The following is a 25,705-nucleotide window of genomic DNA, read 5'->3' on the forward strand; positions in this document are numbered from 1 at the left end:
CATTTCCTCCCATTGGACCAATTTCACTTCAGTTAGCCATCTAGTCTAAAAGTTGATGGGTGGGATTCAGACTTGATCTACTAGGGGGTTTGTTGGTTTTAGAGGCCTTTATTTTTGGAGGAGAGATGGAAAATACTAGACCCCTTAAAAGCAGACAGTTTGCGAATGGAATTGTTTTTGTTACCTTAACCTACCATTTAAGAATTGTGGAAATTTTAAAGAGAGATTGAGGTGGAAAAAGGGGGCGGGACAAGCCAGCCAGAACCGTCTATTCTGCTGTTATAGAAAAGAATGTGAGTATTATCTCACACGTGCTATAATATAAAGAAGAAAGCATTTATGTACAAGCTGAAATAGACACAATACCCTTTGTGACAACCTATTGAAGTTAAAATTGACTACTTCTGCTAGCATCAAGAACTGTGTATGTTGTTAAAACTTGTTGTGACAGTGTAACTTAAACTAAAGAGCACTAGAACAACCACAATTTACTTTGCAATAGACATATATAAAGCAAAGCATTGAGAACCCCCTCAACAATAGCTATCCGTGGCCACAACAAGGCTTGCACCAGCATCATTGTTTTTCAGATTTGGCATCCAAACTGTTGCAGGAGTCCAGGCATTAGGTTTGAACAAGCACTTGAATGAATGCTGAGATAGAGGATTTGTTTTAACGGATTAATTTGCCAAGGCTTTCTCTTCACTGCAACTTGTTAATGGTTTCAGAGGGTAGCCTTTTTCCCTTTCAAAGGTTAAAATTGTCTCATTGTGATCATCAAAGTTGTTGTGGCTAAATGGTAAATAGTCCACACATTCAACCAATGTTTCATGTGACTTTTGAAGCTGAAAAGGCACTCTGTTTGTTAGTGCACCAAGTTTACAACAAACTTCAGCAAACTATCAGGGATTTCTTTGGCTGGTGTCTGAGAATTCAAGGCAGTGCTTAGGTTGATAAAAATGGAATCATTGTTGGAGAGGATTTGTATCAGCTCTTCCTTGTGATCGGCCCTTATTTTGGCTCTGGTTTTGGGGTTGGAGGATAGGGGTAGCAAGATGCACAGACAAGTTGGGTAAACCAAAGGTGTTGGGAGGAGGAATTGCATTCAGACATGGAGAGTCATAAAAAGATATAGGTTAATTATAATTAGGGAGTGCAGTAGCAGATGGATTGGGCTGATTGCATCTGCCATACTATGAGACAGAAAGAAGTTTGCTGTTTCAAAGAAACAAGAAATTGACACATCAATTCCTATGTGGACAATAGATGGTGCAATTGCAACTAATTTAATACTTAAAGAGTGGCCTGTAAGTTAGGGCTAGGTCATGAGGATTGAAGAGCCCCATGGGCATCATCAGCGAGGGGGTCAACTTAGTGTTATCTAGGCATCAAAACCTGATTGTGGGAAGTGATTTGGGTAAATGTAGAAGTTAGGATAATTAGGGGGTGGTGTAAAATACTTTAGGAGGTTTAGAGGTGTGTAAGCATGGATAGAGAAAGAGAATTTCAGTGCAGGTAGAATGGTAGAACAAGTGGAAATAGCAGCTAGGGGGAAGAGTGGGGTGTGGAAGTGTAGGGTCATTTGGGGATGTCACTTAGAAGTTAGAATCACATGGGAAATATATATATATATATATATATATATATGAAGAGTCTACATTGTCTCCTGTTTTACCATGAGTGATTTTCAATGCCAATTTGGGCTGGAACTAAATTATACAGCTGTTGATGGGATTTAGTCTCAAGGTGGAGCAGAAACTGTATACTTGGTGGGAGAGCTTTAAAAGTTCAAAAAATATTTAAATTACAATTGTAAAGGAGACTAAAAGTATTGTTAGCTAGCTGATAAATCACCCCATTAAGATTTTAAAGAATGTGATAAGGAAAATACTGGTGAAGATGATGCAAATGCTTTTGAATATTGTAAATTACCAGGCCTTACCTACAAAGGATTCTTTTTTTTCGTTCCAGACTTCCCATTGATAATGTTGACGAGAAGTTGCAAATATCCTTTGATTTGAAGCCCACAATAACTTGAGTTCCTATCAATTTGGAGATCCAACTCAAACACATGTAACTCAGACTGATTATTAGGATATGGGTCCAATGTACCTGTTGAAAGAGATTAGATGGTTACTGTGATAATTTTTAACAATGCCCCCTATGCTTGATTTTCCTGGCTTGCTCTCGGAAGCTTCGTACAAAACTTAACATAATGAGTCAGTCAATAGGAGTCTCACAAATTTTGATAGGAGGGATTGTGATTTGCTTAAGTTGAAATAGGAAGACCAGGCACCAATGTTTTGCAATGGAAAAGTCTTGCATTTTGCTAGAGTAAAAATATATCTTGCAAGTCTTGTGCACCAGCTGCTCACCTCTTTTGATCTGTCTACCCACCTCTTGTTCAATCATCACATGTTGCTGAAGATAGGATCCGTATTGTATTACTATCATATTTGCTACACATATATACATAGAAGGAAAGGATGTAGAATAAATTCTTTACTCAAAAGGCATAGGGGACAAGTTGAACTTTTAAAAACCAATCCATCCCTCTTAATAAAGGGCAGTTGTAGTGAGAAATTGACCATTCTACAGGAGCCACGAAATAGAGTAGTCTTATGCCAAGCCTGGGTTTCCATAGTTGTCTCAATGTCAAGTCCTATCTAGTTGAATAACCATGCATTGACCCAAACCGTTGTGAGCTCAAATATAGGTGTCTTCCATGGCCCCTGCCAAAATGTCTTTGATTAAGTTCAGCCTTAATAAGCTGCTGTTATGGGAAATACCGTTTTTCATAAAACTAAAATATATTTGGAATACATAGTGTTGTGACGTTTTCACACATCGCCCCATTGCAAATGGGGACCCCCTACTTTTTAGGTCCTCTTGGTCTTTTGGTTTTGGTTCTTGTCGTAGTAGTCTCGTCAGTCCTCTCGGTTTGCAAGTGTTTGGGGGTCAATTTGATCAAGTTTGCAGCTCATTTGAGCAATTTTGGCTAAGTTTGGAGCCTGTTTTGTCTATTTTAGGGTTTTGCCCTTCAGACTTGGATTTGAGGCCTTTCCTTCAGGGTTTTGGAAAAACTGAGCATTGTATTGAAATCAGGACCCTCCAAGGAACCCACCAATGAAATTTGAGCGAATTCTGAGCAATTTTCTATTTTTAGAAAGTTCCTATTTTTTAGGGATTTCATTGCCTCTCGGATTGTCTTTATTTCACCGAAAATCAAACTTTCTATTTTTAGTAAGTGTTATCATGTCCTGTTTTACCCTAATCTTAACATTCTGAAGTACTTACTATTTATAGTAAGTCTATTTTTGGCAGGTTCTTCATAGGCAGGAGTGCTGGCACTGAAAACGAAACATTCTTGAACACTTTTAAATCTGGAAAGTTTGAAAAAGCAGGCTAACTGATCGAAAAATGGCTAAGTGTGGACTTCCATTCTAGAAGTGGAAAGCTCTAATGTCCACAATTTAGCAGACCATGGAGTTTGGATGATTAGCTTATTATTCTGACCCTCGTAGGCTAATGAGGATGGTTAGAGGGTCTTTTGAGGCTTGTATCATCTCCAGTGTTCAGTGATTAGCAGTTTTGGCTTTCGTTTGAGGTCTCCAGGACTCCGTATGCATTACTTATTATTTATAGTAAGTTAGAGTTACATAGAGGGGGACCCTTACTATTTTTAGTAAGGTGTGTGGTCATGTGCAGATTCCTTAGCTTAGCACCCAGTTCAGATGACATTCAGAAATATTGAGTATTTATGGAGTTAAATATAAATTAATTAAAAGGTATATAATTTTAAGTTGTAACTTAACTTAATATTGAGGGTCATGTCATCATTAAAGAGGGGCCAAATATTCAACTAATTTAATTGGCGTCTATCCCAAGGTGTAAAAGGTGAAATATTAAATGTTGCAAATGTAATAACATTTAATTATTATTAAATGAGCTTTTTGGAGGGAAATCGACTTCTTCATGAAGTTATATATATTCAGCCCTGGGAATCGAGCCATTCATTCTATGAGCATTTGATAACTTGACATTTACAATTTCTTGGCATTCGGAGAAGGGAAACCCAAGGGTTTCTGTATTTATGCAAATCAGGGCATTGAAGAATGTAGTATCTTCATTGTGACAGCTACCTGAGGTGGTGAAATATTTATCTTCTGAGGGTTGCTTTTGAGTTGGCTGTAACCAGCAGTCAAATTTGTGAATATTCGAGGTCATTTTTGGAATAAATTGGAGATGTCTCAAGGCTGCAATTAATCAATTCTGAAGACTGATATACTACAGCAAGGGCGGCATACATAGAGGGCACAATTTCATCAAATATTGTGAATTTTCATCAGCATCAAGGGTTGCAGCATTGTTACAGAGCATATCGATTTGCACATTAGGTTCCTTATTGTTTATTTGCATTGTCATATCGATCTGCGAGTTGTTGCTGTAGATGCACATTTTTATCAGACTTGTGAAGGCATTTTAGATTGTGAGCCAAGAGTCTTGGCATTGAATATTGGATAGTTGAAATCATCATATGCGATGTGCATTCCAACTTGTATTTGGTTTAGCATTAAATGAAGATAGTATAAGGTTGCATGCCATTTGTTTGTCAAAATGCTTAATTGATGCATACTGGTTATCTTAGGATGCATGAGAAGTGTTTGTTAAAATGTCCATTGGCTGTAGGTGCACATTTTACATGTAGAAGTCATATGTGTGCATTCAAAAGACAAAAAAGGATTGCTTTTGCATTTTAGCTCTTGGCCTAGATGTTTTAGTAATCAATTGCAAGCATTTAAACTTCATTTGAAACCATTCCAAGCAAGCAAAAACAATCTGAAAACAAAAGACAACAAGATAGAGGTTTCATGACAACTGTTTGACAATATTCCTCGAGGTCCAAATCAGCAATTAGAGATCAATTTAGCAAGGGATATTACAAAAGCATCCTGATCCAAAATTGCATCCTGATCTGGAAACGATTGAAAAATGACTAGGTCGGGAAAGAAATCAAGAAATCCTTTACCTTGGCAAGAAAGGCATCCAAGTCAAGAATGAGCGCTAAATTGAGGTCAAGAAGGAAAGCAAGAAAATCCATCATTCCCTGATCATGTGGAAATAGCGCTCATGTTGGGAGTTGGGCTCTAAACTGGGGTGGTGGAGGAATTTTCCTCCGCCCCCAAAATTCCATGACCATGCCTAATTAGTGCCCAAGTTGGTAAAGGGGCGCCAAAATGGGGATGTGGAAGAATTTTCCTCCACACCCAAAATTCCATCATCATGCCTAAACAACACCCAAGTCAGGTATGGAGCGCTAAAACCAAGGTGGCAAGGAAAAAGTCAATGAAAGAAGAATTCCCACCCTGCATGGAATTTCCGCCCAAGAGCCAGGTAGAGCGAGGGTGTGGAGGAATTTTCCTCCACACCATAAATTCCTACATCAGGTGAAAATTCCGCCTAGTCGGGTCCTTGGGCGCCAAATGAAGGGTGTCATGGAAAAATCAAGCAAAGTCAAAATTCCTTCATGGAGGTGAATCAACACCCAAGGTCAAGTATGAGGGCTAGACAGAGGGGGTGATGAAATTTTGTCTAAGGCATGGAAATCCTCCATAGGGTCAAGATAGCTCTCAAGCATGTTGTGTAGCGCCAAAGTGAGGAAGGGAAGGAATTTTCCTTCCAAATGAACTTTCCTCCATGGGGTCGTTCTGATGCCCAAGTTTGAAGATCAAATTCCAAGGCATGGAAATTTGCAAACAAGGATAAGAATTGAAAAGAAAATCCCCTCAGGAAAATCTTCAAAAAATCCTCTTTTAGGCATGAAAATTCGTCCAAATTTCAAGGCGATGAAAAAATTGGCCAAGGGAGAGAATTTTCTCTTTCTTGGACCCCGAATCTTAAATTGAAAAAAATTCCTAAAAAATAGGAAAAGTGAAAAATTGACCAAGTGTTGGAAATTTCTTCCTTCAAGACAGAATTCTAGGGAAGTGAAAAAAATTGACTAAGTGTTGGAAATTCCTTCCTTCAAGGCAGAATTCCAAGAAAGTGAAAAGGAAATTCCTTCCTTCAGGGCAGAATTCCAAGAAAGTGAAAAAATTTACTAAGTGTTGGAAATTTCTTCCTTCAAGACAAAATTCCAGGAAAGTGAAATTTGGCTAACGATTGAAGAAATTCCTTCATTACTGGAATATTTGACCAAGTAGTGGCTGAGTCAATGCATGGCAAGATAGTGGAGCATCTTTTGCATGTTGCCGTCGTAATCAGAGAAACTAGAATCGCCCAAAATCGCCGAGTTTGGGCGATTTCTGAGTCGAGTCATGTTGGCCGAGTCTAGTGGGCTCGGACTCTGACTCGGCCGAGTCTAGTGGGCTTAGACTCGGACTCGGCCGAGTCTGGGGTCCAAACTTGCTTGGACTCGGCCAAACTCGGCTAGACTTGGCCAGATTGGGCTAGACATAGACTGGGGTCCAAAATCTTTAAAAATTTCTAAATTTCTTGAGTTTTTCACTTTGCCGAGTCTAGCCGAGTTTGCGTTGAGTTTCGACTCCGAGTCCCAAGACGAGTAGGCCTCGTTGAGTCGGGTCCGAGTCTCGAGTCCCGTTTCTTTAGTCGTAATTAATGAAATAGTGGAGCATCTTTTGCGTGTAGCCGTCACATTTGGGAGATGATGGGGCATTTATGGCATCATGAGCGATTTTGCATGGAGGAATATTTATTGCATTTATGACATATTGGGCAGATTTGATGGAAAGTGGTGCATTTAATGCACAAGTGGACACCATTTTGGGCATGTGGGAATTAATTGTTAGTGGGTATAATGGGCATTCAATGAATATTCTCACCTTGTTGCATCATGTGTGGGAATCTTTTAAGAGAAACCCTAATTAGGGTTTTGCATGTAGTCAAGGCATGAAGCCTATGTAAAGGGGTGACCCCCCTCATTTGTAAAGCGGGGGAGATTTGTATGAAATTGTTGCGATAAGTTTTTGAGAGAATAATAGTGAAACATTGTTCTCTAATGGGGTCCACTTAAGTTATTTTTTCAAAACTTGCATGGTTTCACCTTCCTCACTTAGAGTAGAAGTAGAGTAGTGCTTTGATTTCAATGGAGAATGTAATGGTGTTTGGTGAATTTCCATGGTTTATACTTTTTGCATCTTGTTGATTATAAGTTCCAGTGCAAAGTTAGCTTGAACTACCAAATTTGTGCTAAGTTCGATTGTGAATAGTTGTTTGGATTGCGTTGTGTTGGGTATTCAAATGCACTTTCTCAATGTGAAAATCCGTCAACATCCTCAGAAGATTGCATCGGTTCTTGCGGAGTTGTAGTTAATCTTGGCAAAACAGAGCTTGGTTTATTTGGAATTTGTCCACTAAAGCACTATCTATTGATATCAATGCCCTTAGGAGTAGATTTAGATCCTTCTAACCCTTTCCCCTTTAATTCAGTCCATTCCAGTTTAGTTCGTTTGAAGCAGAAGCATCACATAATTGCTATATCCGATGATGAAGTTCCAGCCATAGCAAAGAAGTGAAAGAATGATTCAAACGTAAGTCCCCTTGGATTGCCAGCAAATCACATCAAGCTTACTAAGTCACGTCCATTGCATAATCGAAACCTTGGAGTCAATTGTTTGAACTTATCACAATCTTAGCTTACAATTAGACTTTGATCAAGAGAGAGTAAAGTGACCGTTGGGCAACTTTATTTTGTGTTAGATGCTGTCATAAAAAACACGTCAACACATAGCATGGAAGAATCGTGCCCTTGAGGTAGTCAACAACATATTTGAGGCTATTAATTCCCAAACTTGGTAGGAACATGCCAAGCTGTATAAAGGGGAGCAAGGAGTACTAAGAGCGAGTCCAAAATTTAATTTTTGATCCATTACCAATCAGCCAGCTGACTTGCTGCAGGAAATCCATACCATTTTTATGGGTGAGGCCCACACAGTTGAAAACTTAGACATGAAAATCATTTCATTGACCCAAAGTTTTAAAAACTTGGGACTCAACAAGAACTTCAGAAAATCTCATCAATAAATTTAACAAATTTATCAAACATTTTAAAATACAGAAATTCTGTAAAATATTCTTCAAAAGCACACATATTACTAAATTTATAGAACAAATTACTGATTTCCTTCATATATAAATCAAAATTAGAGTTCAATAATGTCATAGACCAAAAAATGAGTTCAACCTCAATATTTATGAACATCAAGTTTCAAGATCAATAAAAATTAGAAATCATAAAATTCTTCTACAACTAAAGCTCAAAAAAGTCTATTGCTGTTGTTTGGGTGTCATGGAATTGAATGGTATGACTGCCATATCTTCAATAGGAGGAGCCTTAGGCATAGTATCAAGCTATGTTTGTAGTGAAACCACCCTTGATGGATTCCTAACCATTCCTTCTACCTCATATACTACCACATCTGCTTCCCATTCTGCTACATGCCTCTCCAAATTAGCTATGTCATCATCAGTAGACAGTGGATCCACATTGACATCCTCAACAATCCAATTTGAATATGGATCAATATCATTGAGGTCAAGTGCATGATGTGCATTTAGCACTTGTACCCTCTTTTCATGCAATCAAATGTTGTATAACACAGAGATCATTCAACTGTTGCTAAATCAACCTTTTGTGCATCTTTATGTAAATGACCTCAAAAGTAGTTTAATTGTGCTCACAACTAGAAGCACTACAGGGATGGGATTATCAAATCGAAAGCATACTTTTACTTCTCCCAGTGAGCCTCCTTATAAAGACCTCCAAGAACTTTCTAGAAGATAAGGCCGACTTGAACATTGGAAAACTTTATTCAATAAAGTGACATTATAATATTTTATTGTTTATTTAATTAAATTAATAATGTTGTCATCATTGGATATTTTATTTATTTTTGACAACTTAATAAAAAATAATCTAATTAATTGTCACCTTACAAATTGGGGACATTACACCACCTCAACCAATGAAGACTAGACATGTACAATGCTATTTGATCAACTAGGACATAAGGAAATTTTTTCTATTAATGGCTTGTCACTAGATTGAAGTTACCCAAGAAATCCATTGAAAAATGTGGCCTAGGGATTGTGTCCTAGCTTTGGGCTTTGCAAATAATAATTGAGGTACAGGTGAGCTTTGAATTTTACCTTCAGATTCGTGCATGTCTGATTTAGAAGGGTTTTTGGGCACCATTGGATCAAATTTGGTAGTTGCATGCATTGAAAATGTATTAATGGATATATTCTATTCATTTTGGTGCCTTTGCAAGTCCTAGAAGTGCAACTGGTTCTTTTGTGGGGAATACCATCTGAACTACACTTGTGGGAAAGTCACTTGAAACTAGATCTACGAAAAAGACTTGCAAAACTGAACTTGCTAACCTTACTAGCCTTCGATAGCCAGTTTGGGTGGAGAGTTCCATTGATGACATTAGCAAAGGCTGACGATAGCATGACATCATCATGAACTGGATTTGCTTGGGATGGATGATCTCAACATGATGTTGGCAGGGAGGATGACATCAACATTGGAAGGCTTGTAGGAAAAGGCAATTGAACCAATTTGGAGTGCCACCCTAGAAAACTCAGATGGGCAAGGGATTTTATCTTTGTGGATAAGGATGATGCCAGCATGACATCATCAAAGTGGAATGTGAAATTTTCTAAGTGAACCCAACTTATGAATAGACTTAATGATCTGGTTCTGATGGACTTCAGACCTTCACAATACTTCAAATTGGCTCAACAAATCGTTGAATGTCGAAGAATTTAAGTGAATTGGATACTTAGCTTGAAAAGGTTTAGTTTGAGTGGAGGCTAGGTTCCTACAATCATTGGATTTGCACAAACATTAGAATTTGGCTTAGTGGCGATCGGGTGTAGGGAAAATTAAGCGAACTGGTCAATTGGGAAAAGGTATTTGAATTGGACTTGGTAACTTGAGAGAGGAAGTTCACTTGGACATTGGGTTCCCACAAAAAGTTAACTTAGTTATTTTCTTCATTTTTCATCATTTTGTAGGGATCGTGAATCAGTCAGGACCATAGTTGGCACACTCGTAGATCAAAACTCGCCGAGTTTTTATGCTTTGCGAGTTTTCACCACTTAAACTCGCCACAATTTTTTGCAAAAACTCTGCGAGTCCGTAATAAAAACTCGGCTGCCTGATTTCATAAGCCGAAAACGGCAAAAAATGAGTTAATTTCAGCATTTTGCAATATAATATTCGGTTGCAATATATCCACACAAAGAAGAGGAGCAATTTATCGCAAAAACGCCTCAATGACCTTGTCATTGTGCAATATAATCTTCGGTTGCACATAAGGAAGGTAGAGGAAGCATCAGTTGATCCACTTGACTTGGATGATATAGATCCTTATAGTGATTGGACATCATAGGAGCAACCTCCATTGACCTCCATTGTTTACAGAGGATGACATCACTGATTTGAAGAGCCAGGTTATGGAGGAGGAGGGGGGTGGATTTGGTTTCATGCTGGATGACATTGAGGAGGATGAGGAGTCATTGCCAGTGCTAGGAGAAGGTAGAGACATCGCTTCATCCAGGATGGAGGACGAGCCACAACTTGAGCCAGACATACCAAGCGAGGAGGCATAGTCACACTCACGAGTCACGCCATGCCCACAACAGACTTCTAGGACTAGATCCTCTAGTTCTACCTCTCCCCCAGTTTATACTAGAACTGGGAAGAGGAAGATGTAATTGTAATGATGTATTTACTTTTAGTTTTACAAAAACTATTTACTATTTTGCTTCCAGCCATCTACATTCCTCATGAGGATGTGATTTTGTACCCACTTTGCATTTAAATATATCTACACTCAGCTTGTTTCTTTTGTGTTCTCTTTTATTGACTCATTCGATGCATCTCCTCATTGAATTTTGCAAAAAAATGCATTTCTAATTAAATTTAAGCAATTTTTCAAGTTCCTGAGTTTTTGCCGAGTACTGGCCGAGTTTTTCCCGAGTTTGTTTTTTCAGGCCTTGGCGAGTAGTTCAACTATGGTCAGGACCTTGTAGGGAAAATTAAGTGAACCAAACTTGGTCCGGTTGGACAGGTAAAACCTGCAAGCCAAATTCTCCTTTTCCTTGGAGAATTCTAGTAAACTTTCAAAAGGACTAGGGCCTAACTTTGGATGCTCTACCCAACTGTGATGAAATTTAGATTCAATATTTTGTAAACAATACATGACTATTTGAGTAGAGAACTAAAACAAGTCAATTACTAAATTCATCAAATTTCTGAATTGATTATTCATGAATAGCAATGTATTTAATCATTCCACTCAAGAGTTTTATTTTTGCTATTGCTCTTCTATTTGATCTCGGTTCCATGCAATACCATGAGAAGATATCAACATAAGAGGCAAAATCCTCAATGGTTTAAACTTTGCCCAATAATACATTAAACTATCAGACAATGTGTTGTTTTTTTTGTTTGAGGCAAGGGAAATTTCAATTTCCCATCTCTTAATCATTCCCTTCAAGTATAAATCTATTGTAAATCTGTAGAAAGATGTTATAAGAATTGAAGCACCACTTACCGAAGAGACTTCCAAACTTGAAAATGAAACTTAAACTTGGTCAACAAATTTTCCAGGCATGGGTAAGTCATCCAAACAACCCAACAAGAATAGTAGAGAGCAACACTAACTTATTAGACCATCCAATCTCTTTTCCATGCAGCTCTCCTCTTGTCCTTTCTCCCAAAATTCTTCCTACTGCTCCTCAAAACAGTTCAGGTTGGTATCGTCTTCTTCCTTTTTTTTTCTTAGTTTCTCTTTATGCTAATTTTGAAACTGAGACACAGATTCCAGTACCCACAACAATATCCTCTTCAAAATTGCATTCAATGGCATAAAAATCAAGGCAAAGAAGACTTAAAGAAGGCAGGTAAGGCATGGTAAAAACAGCAGCCTGCAAAAATGCATTCCCCCGAAAGTGGTGTGGCCTTTTCTTCCTATTATTCTTCTCCTGCTGTTTACCACCATTAAGCATGTTTCATTCCAATTTATTTTCTTGGAAGTGTGGCCCATACTATGTAAGTAAGGGCAATAATTAATTTATTTGTTTGCATATTTTTCCCTCAATTGTGTCTACGATTTCCTGCAATTGTCTTCCTGATAGGTAGTTTAAGAAATTCTATGTTTATCATTTCCTTCCTTGGTCTACTTGATGATGTCTGACCCACTCAATTCACTTACCAAACTACTTTCGATTATTCTTTTTTGCCGACCATGCCTTTGCACTAAGTGTTGGTCCTGGAATTCCTTATGTTAAGCTCCTATTAATTATTAACATTTAATTTATCAAAATAATTTAGATATGATAATGATATCCCCATAGTAGAGCTTGGTCTTTTTATTTATATATTTATATATAAATAGTTATAAATTAGCAATTAGTTATTAAGCTTTTACTTTATAGGAATGTTAAAACTTGTAAATTAAATATTAATTGATTTCCTAAGATGCCATGCTAAATCACAATCAGTATCTATTACAATTAATATATCCAAGTCGACTTTCTGGGGTGGTTTCAGCTAAAATTGACAGCTAAGCTGGAACACAATATCACTTACACCCTCTACTAGCAGCGAGTCATGGAATTGATGAATACCATTGACATTTAACTTGAAGTTCGGCATTGGAATACTCCCCAATTGAACTGCAGAACATTCATCATCTTGCTCTTTGCCATTGGCAGACTGATCAGTGTACCCATCTTTGACAAGTTGAAATGAGTGCCTTAAGGGGATGTGACAGTCTTGATGATGTAATTTACCTTGAAGGTCAGTCAATTTGGCCTTGCATCATTGCTTGATGAAAAATGTTTCCAAATGAGAGCAGTTTCTGTTCAAAGAAGTCAGTTATCATGGTGGAAATCTTTCTGTGGGATCTGTACTTATTATGCCCTGATAGTTGCTTAGACTTGTCTACCATTGTTTTATTTTGCTGCTGAAATCTGGGTGAGTAATCCACATCAGAATTTGAATTATGAAGGCCTATTGTGAGGTGGTTCTAAATTTACAGGACAATGGGCTTGTGATCAAAGAGGGTTGTTTCATATGAGCTCTGTGTTATCTTTGTGGCAATAAATTGCATTGTTACTAGTTAACATAAAGCGATCCAGTTTCTGTGCTATCCTTGCCCTTACCTTCCTAATGATGGTCCAACTCCAAGTGAAAATTTCATTTTGATAGTCAACATCAATGAGAAGAGTTTAGTGGATCAATTCTTAAAATTTCCTCATGTTGAGTACCTTCCAACTTACTTATCCTTTGCTGATTCAGGGGCATTGAAGTCACCTGTTAGAATAATTATTTCTTCTTAATTGGTTGGAAGCCAATCAGACAAAACCTAGAAACAGTCTATTATATGATTCTCAAGAGAAGGAATATATAAATGTTTTATAGGACAGTTTTTCTGCCGTTGTGAAGAAAACATACTTGCAAGTTTACCTGAAACATGTGTCAATTACTTTATTGTTACATAACTAGAGGGATCCCATTGTCTTGTTGATGTTGCAGAAGAAAATGTTTTTGTCATCCCATATGCTGGTCATCTTTGAATTGGCCTGAATTTGGGGGTATCTTACGGGTGGATCAAATCTATTCTCTATGCTTGAGCACAGCACATTTGAAGAGTTGAGTTTGTTGGGGACTTCAATGTAAAGCCCCCACTTTGAAATAAAATTTAATAATAAATAATATTAATTATTGTTAATAATGATATAATAATATTCACTGATTTTTATTAATAAACAATATCCATTGATCAGTATTTAGTAAATTATCATTAATTTACATTAATAATAAAATATTATCTATTAAATAAGAATATTAATGAATTATTGTTGGAAATAAAGTTAACCGATTATCTAAGGAGAGCGGTGACTTTTCTAGGAGTCACCGCCCTCCAAACCTTTCCCAACAGCCACGACTCTCAATGCAGACGTGGGGAGGAAGATTAATAAGAGAGTCGGGGGTGATTCAAAAGAGGGAGGGAAGTGGAAAAAAAAAAGACAAAAGTTATGCCCATATCCACACACTGGCCCACAGTCTGTACAGGTATGCATACGTATGACAGAATAATGAAGGTTTAATAATGTTTATATAAAAGCATGTCCTCCTTTCGATATATACATGTCACTTCTAAATCTGAAATGATATTAGCGTTCTGAAATGATATTCTGTGCAAACGCTATAGTATTCTAAATCATTTTCTTAGTCTGAAATAATATACCATATAATACTCTGAGAATTTATATGCTGCAAACACTATAACACTTTTGGATATTAACATACTGTTGACGTATTTAGAAATAGAAGTATTAATTTATATCGAATCATTCTGCAATATCAATATTAATCACTGTATATTGGTATATTCATAAATAACAGTAATAAATTAAATACGTATTGAATCATTCTGGGAACACGGTATGACTGGAAAATAAGGGTAATAGAGTAAAATCTACAGTGAATTAAGTCATGACAGATATTTGAACAATTGGTATTTGGCGGTAATTGATATGAGTGAATATTCTGGAAATTAACTGATAAATAATCAGAATGATAATAAGACACAAACATTGATAATAATATATTTACTAATGACAGTCTGAACCAAATCCATCCCTGAGAAGTAGGGGGAACTGCTATAGGGCACCCTACAAGATCATTAAGTGGGGAGAACTGCTGGAGGGCACCCTACCTGATAAATGGGTAGGGAGAACTGCTATAGGGCACCCTACAAGATCATTAAGTGGGGAGAACTGCTGGAGGGCACCCTACCTGATAAATGGGTAGGGAGAACTGCTATAGGGCACCCTACAAGATCATTGGGTAGGGAGAACTGCTATGGGGCACCCTACATGGTAGTACTGAGTATGGGAAACTGTTGATAAGACACCTTACATTAGTATATTTTCCCATTATTCCTAATCTATAATTTAGTCTTTGACACTGCTACCTTAATTTTAGTTTATAGTTAATTCTGAATACACTTACTTATATGTTAATTACTTAAATAATTCATAGCATCTTCTAGCCTGGTTTTGCAGGTTTGGACTAGCAGAAATTAAGGTACGTACTTTCAACCCTACTAGGACCCATAACTAGGGCATTTTCAGTTATTTTCCCTAAGGGACATTACATTCAATACCTGAATGTTAGATCTGATGATTACTAGTTATCTCTGGAGACAATCCAGTTTTGTGAGATTGGAAATAAAACATTATATATTCTCACCAAACTCTTTTTCTCCCTGGAGTTATGCTTGACTTTGAACTCTTTAATTATCAAATTTCTTCTCTTTTTCCTTGATTTCGTTTAAATTAATATTCCGCTTGTGATGAAATTTAGTTTTGCTTAACGAATTAGAAATATTAGACAATAGTGGGCTCCTTTGTATTGACATGTGTGTCCATTTTGTTTTTCTTCATTTAGGACAGGCCAAAACTGTTGAACATGCATTACTACTAGATGAAACTAAAGCCATCCCAAATAAATTTAATATTGATGCTGTCCGAACAGAAAAGGAATTATAATAATCTCCACAAATAACCAAAATAAGTCAATTGGGCGTTAAGTACATCCAACAAAAATAAAATGAAGAAGTGAAAAGAAGCTACAAACTACAAGAGGCCAAAAATGGTGCACACACATTATTACTAGACAAATATAAAGCTTTCTCAAATAAATTCAAAATCCATGCTGTCTAAACACCGAAAGAATTTATAATGATGCCCACAAATGGCTAAAATAGGTCAATTTAGCACAAATTCAGCCAAAAAAAAAAACATGGGGAAGCTAGAAGAAGCTAAAAGATAAGTGAAACTAAAATCACACACAAAAGAGAGTCTAGCTTAAAAGGGTAAATTTTACATTTGATCTTGATTTTCTCTCCACAACGTAAGTTGGAGGACAGCATCATGTCACCGATGTTTTATGGGTCCCAATTTTGAGCAACTCTTAGTTATTATTATTTTTATTTATAAATAGTTTGAAGTTCTTTCCATGAACTTTGCAAAATTGTTTCCTTGCAGTGAATCTGTCAGTCAATCTGTTGAACACAACTTCGAACCTGTAAATCGACTGACTGCTTCTTCTATGAAACACAAATTTTCTGCTATGTTAGATGGTCTGCAACTTATCTTGGCATCAACATATCTCCTCCATGTTTGTTGTTTCATGTGGCTCACTGCGGTGGTCTCTTCCTTCTTTTATTTTCAGGTATGGCAATCAATAAATATTATATCTTTTAGTATAAAACTCATGTTTTTATCCCGTTCTATTGACTATGACTCCATTTACTTCTGGTTACATATTTGTTTTCACAATTGAGGCCTCAAATAGTTTCAAAAGGTTAATAATTACATTTTAGATGGGTAATGAAAATTGAAATATCTGGACAAGAAAAATTTCTATCTTTGCTAAAAGGAAAATCTAGAAACCCAAAATACTATAAGGCTGTATTTACAGGATTAGCAAAGGAGATGGAGGGTTCCTATATAGAATTGGCGCTTGAGATTGACCATTTTAAAATCAATTGGAGCAACATACAATGCTTGAAAATTAGATGATGCAAACAGAAAGATTGAGTATTTAACTTAATGGGAAGAATAATGTAGGGTATGTTTGCCCTCTCGGGTAAACGGTTAAATGCAGAAAGTAAATGCACAGAACATAATGGAAATACATTAAATAACCAGTCTCTATATTAATTCAACAGTCCATGTACATCAAGTGCTTATAACATTACATTTGACACGACTATCATGATCCTACTTTGAAGAAAAGGTACACCATATATAATACCCGAAGGGGTGCGACACAACCGTCGCAACTCCAACTACCTACCTGTCGGCTAACTAACTGACTGCCGTAACTCATTATTACCAACTATAACATAAACATAATATGACAACATAACATAATGATTATTCTTGGCAACATCATCCCCCCCAAGAAAAGAAGTCGACTCCGACGACTTAATACAAAATAGAGATGAACAGCAGAAACTACTGACGCCAGTCGGGCCCGGATCTTATACACTTCCTGCGTCCTCACCTGAAAACCCTTTTCTGCTACCATCCGATGCTCAAGTGCGGATTTCACCAATATTGCTTCCTTTGCCATCATAGTCCTCCTGTGCCTAACCCAAACTTGGCTGCAAAACACGTTTTTCAGTCTCAGCTTCTACCAACTGCTACTCAAATGATACTATCTCCCTAGCCAATTTGTCCTCGATAGCCACCTGTGCTGCTCTCCCGGCATCCAACTCCTGGGTACGCTGAACTAAGTCTCACGCGACTATTGCCTCCAACCTGGTGGTCAGCTCCTCCCGAGCCCTCTGTGCATCCACCAAGGCAACCTCACGTCCAGCCGAGACATACTCCGAGTTCCTCAAAGCGTACCTATCCTTCCTGGAGGTGGCCACAACCTGTTGGCACAAAGGCTAGGAGACACCTCAAATCCTCCATCACTCTCCCCAAAGGCTAAAAACTGAACTGAATAACTCCCTGGTGTCATACAACTGCGCGGACCTGCAATGCCTTCCCTCAAACTCTGTTTGTTCCCAACCTCCAAATCCGTCTCCCTCTACGGCTTATGGCTTCCCCGCCAATGCTTAGCTGCAGGCTTCTTTCTCATAGTACGGACAACCACAAGACTTCCCATGGTATTCTGTAGCTCAAAAATAAACTGGGGGCCTGGGGGCAACGCCCCCAGTGGGGTCGAGGGGCAGCGCCCTAGCGGGGTCGAGGGGCAGCGCCCCTCGCGGGGTCTGGGGCAGCGCCCCCGCGGGGTCGAGGGGCAGCGCCATATGAAAGTCCATGGCGCACAGCATTTCTGTGATATTTTAAGATGCCAAAAACCCTTCTTTTCCACTCTGAATTTCTAGTGTCTTGGCTTCAAACTCCAGCGAATCATTTTAAATCTGGTCGTCATCGTTTTTTTTTTTTTTAGACACTGTAATGTCCCTGATGGCACCCCGGCCATACAACCTCCCTGTACGGTCAACAACAACATTGGCACCTCCGATCGTGCGGCCACCTTCCTGTGTCGTCAACACCCCTCCACCATACGACGGAGTGGTTGCGTGGTTGTGCGTCTTAATCTTTGCGTGCGTTTTTGGCCTTTCCACACGACGATGGTTACCACCGTTGGTGGCCCACCGTACGGTGGTCCCATCGTCGGTGTTACCACCGCATGGTGGTCACCACCGCTGGTGGCCCACCGCACGGTGATCACCGTCGGTGGTCCACCGTACGGTGGTCACCATCGGTGTCGCCACCGCCGGTGGTCCCACCGTGGCGCTTTTGTTTTCTTTTCTCTCTTTTTTTTTAATAATTTTTTGACTGTACGGTCGCTGTCATACGATCGTACGGTTTTTTTCCATTGTTTTAATAAATTTTTACCGTACGGTCGCCTGTCATACGACCGTACGTTTTTTTTTTTTTTCCTCATCTCCTAATTTAGTTGTCTTAGAGAGTCGTCTACTCGGGTCCCCTGTCTGTGGGATTGCCCTTCATCCTTCTCGGTTTTCCTCGCCCGAGAGTCGCCTGCTGTGGTCCTATGCCTCTTGAGTTGCCTGCCTGGCCTCTCAAGTCCCCTTCCATCCTCTCAGGTCCCCCTTGGGGCTCTCGGCCTCTTGGGTCCCCTGCGCGCTTCGCGTGGTAGGGTTTCAATTTGTACTCGTTGGTGGCCAATCTATTTTCAATGGCCATCGGAAGACCTGGAACCACAAATTCTACAGGGACCACGACCTCCTTCCCGTACATAAGAAGAAGAATAATAATAAAGATTTTGAAAGCTGCGGCCTTCCACACAAGGTTCCAATCGTTGCCGACACAATTTTTCTTCGGATTATCTATGTCACCAGGGTTTGAGGCGTCTCCCTTCCAATATTCTTTGTATTCCGGCAGGTACACCTCTGTTGGTTGCTCTGGTTCCTCTACTTCGAGCCTGTAGCTTTGGAACATTTCGTAATCCTCCATTTGCCAGTGGAAGAGCCCGTTAAGTGAGCATACCTCATCTTCAGAACATCCCTCCAATTCGAGCACCCCTTCACTGTTTGGCTCCATCGCGTTCTTGCCCTTGCTTTCATCGGGATCCCCTTCCCCTTTATTAGAGTCCTTTGAGTCCAAGTCGGAAGAGGCGAGCTCTTCGCCGACATCTTGGGTGTGTAGGTCAATGGTATATTTCCGCCCTCCCTTCTCCATGGAAAGTGTATTTTTCTTCCAGTTGTGGTTTACCCTCGCGTTGATCAACCACGCTCTCCCCAGGATGGCGTCATAGCCTTTCTTCTTCGAGGGAATAACCACCAAATCTAACAAGAATGGTTGCGTACCAATTGTCACTTGCTGGGCCATCAACAGGCCGAGTGGCTTAATGCCGTGTTGGTCCGCTCCCACTAGGTTGAATGTGGGTGGCCACAGGGTGGGCTTCCCCAGCCGCTTCCATGTTTCTTCTGGTAGTACATTCACCCCAGATCCCCCGTCTACAATGGTGTCCTTCAGAATGGTCCCACGGATACCCATTTCTACCACAGCTGAGTGTCTGCCACTGCTCAAGGCTAGTAACATCGGGTCAGTCGAAGGGCTGACGGAAACCTCCACCTGTGGTGTACTCTTCGAAGCGGTGGCGGGAACCCCTACCTATGGTGCACTCGACGATGCGGTGGCGGGAACCCCTACCTGTGGTGCACTCGACAATGCGGTGCTTTGCACATTGGTGAGGATGGCAGTCCTCAATTGTGGCATAGAGTCTAGAAGGTCTTTTACCTTTATCGGCACCTCTATCTGCAAGATTTGCCCAATGATGTTATTTTCCGCTTCCGTATGGGATGTACTCGCCACCTCGTTGTCCCGTCGTTCGATCGTCATCTCACGTTCAATATTGGCCTTTGCCTCCCGTAATCTCTCCTTCTCCGTACGGGGGTTGGGATAAGTGGCTTTTTTCGTCTGGGCGCGGGTGATCGCCAGTACTTCTTTCTCACCAGTCTTCTCAGCCTTCTCAATGTTGAGGAGATTAACCCCTGCTTGCGGGCAATTTGCGTCCTCATGGTCGCCTGGCCCACACCAACGGCAGAGGTGCTGAGGGGTGGCTTCCTTCATGCAATCATGGGCGAAGTGCCTCCACTGATTACAGACCCTACATTGGATAATTGGCCGGCCCTTGGCGTCATACTGGATACGGCTTCCGTTATTGGTATTGTTGCTATTCCTTCCGCCGCTGCGTCTGTTGTCCCGGTATCCTCCAAATGATGCCGTTGTGTTAGTATGTTGACCGGTACCCGCTGGTGCGGATGTTGTGGCCTGCTCCGTGAACAGCACCTGGTTCATTTGCGTACTTCGGGTTTTCATGTTGTATGGGCACTCCTTGGTGGAGTGTCCCATCACTTGGCAAATCTCGCAGAATGCCTTCTTTTGGCAAGTACCCTTTGTGTGCCCTTCCTCTTTGCACTCAGTGCACCATATGTCCCCTTCGTTCTGATCGGTGCTTCTCATTATTTTGAATTCCTTTCTCATTTGCTCCATGTCTTTCTGGAGCGCTTGCACCCGTTTGCCAGCCTCGTCGTCGCTGCTGCTTTCCTGTGAAGAGTCATCGTCCTCGGATGAGGATTTATTACTTTTCTTCTTCTTTGATGTTTTGTGTTCGCTCTCTAGGTCCATCGCCCTATTATAAGCATCGTCATATGATGTCGGGGGTACAATTTTCATCTTCCTCCGTAGGGAGGATTTCAACCCTTCAACGAACCATCGTTTCTTCAATCCATCTGCGGGTTGGCTTTCCATTTTACCCAAGAGTTCTTTCAGCCTCCGACTGTATGCTCGTACTGTCTCCCTGGTACCTTGTTTGGTACTGTATATCTCCGTTACAATTTCATTGTCATCACGGAGCAACTGAAACTCCCTCGTGAATTCCTTCTGTAGATTGGCCCACGTGGCCACTTTTTGCTTGTCCACATTGGAGTACCAATCTATGGCAACTCCTCGTAACGTGGCTGGGAACTGCTGTACCCAGTCAGCCTGGTCTGTTACTTCGTTGGCGGACCAAATGGTTTCACATGTACGACAGTGCCGTAAGGGGTCTTCCTTGCCCTCCCCTGTGAACTTTGGCAATTTTTGTTTACTCGCCATCCTTGGTCGTCTTCTTGGGGGCGGTTGTGTCTGTGTCTGTGGCCCTGCGCTGCTTCCTCCGGTGTCGTTGGTGGTGTGTCCTGGAGGTACGGTGTTTTGCCTATTGCGTGTGGCACCTACACCTGTATTGTTGCCCTCCCCTTCGCTCTGACACGCTCCTACTCCTGCTTCCCGTTGGTGATCTTCACTCCGTGGCGTAAGGGATAAGTTCCTAAACTGATCCCGAGTCTCCTCGACTAGATTTTGCCGTAACCTTGTTTCTTCTAGAAATTCTTTGTGGCTCTGCGTCCTACGATGATCTGGCGACACGTAGAAATTTCCGTCGGCCTCTGCACCTTCTGTGACACCTCCTTGGTTCCCCTCGGGCCCCCCTTCGGCAGGTCGTCCTTCGGCAAGTTGCCTCAGCCTCCGTCTACGTTCTACTTGCTGCTCCAGAATCAAAGCCCTCTGCGTGGCCTCCCACTCGTTCGTCTCCGGTTTTTTATTTCTATCTTTATTCAATAGGTTTGGCATTAATTGTCGCACATTTCCATAACTCTCAGTTCTTAAATCAAAACATGTCTTTATTAATTCATCTGCTCAAGTACAACTCGTGTCAATGACACTTTTATTTGAAAATAAGAAGTTCACGGTTCAATTCCCTCCTGGCCTAGCGCCATCTCTTTCCGTTTCCCGTTGGCTGTTCTCTTCGTAGCGTTGCAGGATTTGTTGTCGTCGCTCTTCCTGGGCAATCTCCTCCAGGTGGGCCTGCTGTGCCAGCGATGCCTGTGCAAGCAGCCGGGGGAGGTGGTTCATTAACCGGTTTACTGCCGGGCTAACCTCCAGCGCTGTCCACACGGCACTTGGTGGGATTTCTGCCTCTGCTGCTTCTCGTCGAACGTATGTCTGAATGGCTACCTGGAGCAAAATTGAAAATTCTTGCGTTGCCGTGTCTTCTCCTGTGTAAAGTTCTGTCCGTGCGTCGTCGGCCTTCGGGTTTACTTCACCAATGGGTAGGCCCATTGTGTCTGTGCGCCATCCGTGTCTTCCGTTCTCGAGTTCGTCTAGGCAACGACGCCAAATGTTTGCCCTCTCGGGTAAACGGTTGAATGTAGAAAGTAAATGCACAGAACATAATGGAAATACATTAAATAACCAGTCTCTATATTAATTCAACAGTCCATGTACATCAAGTGCTTATAACATTACATTTAACACGACTATCATGATCCTACTTCGAAGAAAAGGTACACCATATATAATACCCGAAGGGGTGCAACACAACCGTCGCAACTCCAACTACCTACCCGTCGGCTAACTAACTGACCGCCGTAACTCATTATTACCAACGACAACATAAACATAATATGACAACATAACATAATGATTATTCCCGGCAACAGGGTATTTTTAAGATATAATTTATTAGTTATTGAGACTGATTGCTTATATCCCTAGACTAACAGGGTTTGCATTTTCAGTGCATTTGAACAAATTTATATTAGTGTGAGATAATGACTACAGAACTCTGCTTCTAATATTAAGCACTTTCCAATTATATAATCAAAATCAATAAATCTTGTGTAACAATAAATAACACATTGGCAGGTATTACAATACTAAAACATTTTAGTGCCCAGATCAATTGCCGTCCTAAGACCTTTGACATTCTCGTCAACACTCTTTGGTATTTATATAGACGAGCTTGAAGACTTTATTTAATGGCATGCTTGTGCTGATGATGATTGTATGATAGATCATGTTTTACACTTTCTTTTTATTGATGACATGTTCTTCCTTTGCCACTCTCTCATATGATATACAAAAGCATCTTCACTCTCTTTCTTATTTTTGGGGTGTTTCACCAACTTTGTGTTAAATTTAGCAAAACTAAGGGTGTTTTTAACACCTCCAATAATGCTCTTACCATTTTTGATTTCTACAAAGGCGATATATGTCCATCTTTTAGCATGAATTCTGATTCTCATTTGTACCTTGCAATGCATAAACCCTACTTTTGTCTTGTATATCCAATGCTTTTGGATATACTTCCAGGAATCCCTTCAATGACGTACTTCTTCAACTGCATCATCAAACACATAATTCTCTATGCCTCAGACTTCTGGAACCTCATCATGTAATTTATCAGCTAGGCTTAGTTTGAGGATGTTTAGACTTTAGACCATCATGCTTCAGCGTATGATCCATTGCAAGCAGACAGTTCCTTAGTGTGTTGTCCAAATTAAGTTTGTTGTTCAAGCCCTTCACCTTGAGACTTATCTTTATGATTACTTTCCATGATCATAGACTTAAATTCCTAGGTGATCTAATTCCAATTCATGATAGATATCTAATAACCATATTTGGCCCTTTGTTCTTTAAAGAGGATTGGCTTTTTGGGTCTCACTAGGCATGGATATTTCTGGTATTCAGAGAATAGTTTGCTTTGTCAATCTATTGACATCTTCTTGATTGGATTGCTCCATTCCTATTTCCATAATAGGAGGTGATCGATAGAGCTATTAGAAAGAACATATAATGACAGCACATTTAGGTCATCTTTATCTCTCTTTCAGTTTTTTATCCCTTAGCTAAATCTCTATGCCATAGTTTAAAAACTTGTGACTCTGTGAATTCCGCAGGTACCAATTTTGACTTGGAGTCAGTTACTTGGCAAGTGATTGTAGACTGCTTGTTTGTGAATGCGAGCTGTGTGTTCGTATGACTGGAAATGTCTGACACCCTCCTGTGCACAGACAAACATCAGAATTTTAATCATCCTCTCACAGTCAGATGATGTTCCTTAGATGGGTTGCAAGAGGAATATGTGACTTTGACTGGCAGATGTTCCCTCAATGGGCTGACTGGAAATTTGCCCACAAGATTGCATTTTTTGGGCGTTTGGTGTGTGTGGTCAAGGGTGTCTTCACATAGTCTGATTCCTACAATGTTCTGACTGCTTTGGGTGAGTTTGTTGCTGCATTTTGCTGCGTTTTTTGCAATTAACTCACCAATTTTGTACAAAAAAATTGCCCGAGTTTTTATGCAAGTGATTTGGGAGCATTTTTGTTTCACAAGTTTTGATCTATGCTCTAGACCATGTACAGGATCCGGATTGTACATAAAACATTTAGTCAGCCTGACTATCTCTAGTATCAAGTATCAACGGTTACATGGCTTGAGATCCCCATAGCCAAAAGAGGGTTTGCTGTCATCAGTTAGAGACAATATCTTAATTAAGCATAGTAATAAGATCTACTGTGTTATTCCCTATACGAGGTGGAGACTTGAGCGCAGTTGTTTAATGTGTCTTTGCTACCATGAGATTTGTGGGATATATCATTAGCTGGATGGACCTAAGTGGTTCTCATTCCACTTTCTTTTCTTATGCCAACTAGAGGTGCCTAACCTGGTAGGCACATAAGCTTATAGGGGACCCTTAGAGATGATAGGTTGATTACCTCCTTTCAACCCATCACAAATGTTAGAGGGTATAGCTACTCTTGGACATTGTCAATTCACACAAAACATGGTTTGGTCCTTGAGGCACATCATCTTTGCATACAATGAATAGGACACCCTACCCCTCTCACTTTCATTCTATGTGCCATAGATCTACTTCACTTCAGTTTTCAGGGCCTTTTGCCCTCCTTGAAAGTAGCCTGAGTTATGGGTGCATACCCACACTTGCAATGTTTTTATCTGCTACTAGAGGATCATCAACCTTGGTATTGGGAGAGGTTCTAGAGGAGTTACTTACATCTTCTGAGGATTTTGAGCTAGGATCCCTTAGCCTTGGACATTTACAATGCCTGCATTGGTCCTTTTGTGGTTTAGGTCATGATGTCATTTATCGAGCCTTAATATAAGCACATGACAATGTTGATTTCTAGTCTTGGTCTTCAGATGCGATCTTCATCAGCTTTGTGTTTCATTGAGGAATCCCTCCCTGGCATGGCTATTTGTACTTGTCCTTATATCTTTTGGCTTGGGGTTATCTGTTTCAGGTTTAGACAATGTAGTTATGTTTATTAGTGCTTATTATTGTTGTACACTTCTATTGTAACTGCATGTATTTTCAAGTTCTGTTAACCTGCATTGGTCGTTTGTGTACATTCATATAATTTTTTTCTTTTTAAGATCTCTGATAGTCAACTCTTTTCCTTCAAAGAAAAGTATTAGTCTTGTCTAGAGAGAGTTTGAGGAAATATGGGACAATATTTTGGATACACAATGGGAGAACTTGCTGTGTGGATTCAGTCTAGGTCAATTAATGTATATTATATACAGACATTAGAACTTGATGCATGCAATTGGTTCTTTGACTAAAATTAACAAGGCCCCGTGCAATAAAACTGCCTATACATTTTCCCTATTCAATTTCAAAACACTAATTATTTACACAATCTTGTAGATATAGATCTAACCACGAGAAGAAAGGCAAATATGTTCTGTTATCAATTCTGCAGTTGTGTGGCATACAAATGACAATTTTAATAGGTCACTCCCATGAGCCAGTTCTGTATTGTAGACTTTAACT

The 25,705-nt window shown here is 40.0% G+C and overlaps 1 protein-coding gene across 4 annotated transcripts in view; it reads left to right on the forward strand.

Annotated features, from left to right (window-relative positions):
- The window catches only part of LOC131034280 (uncharacterized), a 104,552-nt gene that overhangs the window by 62,553 nt on the left and 16,294 nt on the right, over positions 1 to 25,705 (forward strand). For all 4 annotated transcript variants that reach the window (XM_057965726.2, XM_057965725.2, XM_057965724.2 and 1 more), the window contains one exon: positions 16,090 to 16,276. In XM_057965726.2, the coding sequence (XP_057821709.1) occupies positions 16,090 to 16,276 (187 nt within the window). The remainder of the gene's footprint in view (positions 1 to 16,089; positions 16,277 to 25,705) is intronic.

Source organism: Cryptomeria japonica, chromosome 3 (assembly GCF_030272615.1).
Source record: "Cryptomeria japonica chromosome 3, Sugi_1.0, whole genome shotgun sequence".
Taxonomy (NCBI): Eukaryota; Viridiplantae; Streptophyta; class Pinopsida; order Cupressales; family Cupressaceae; genus Cryptomeria; species Cryptomeria japonica.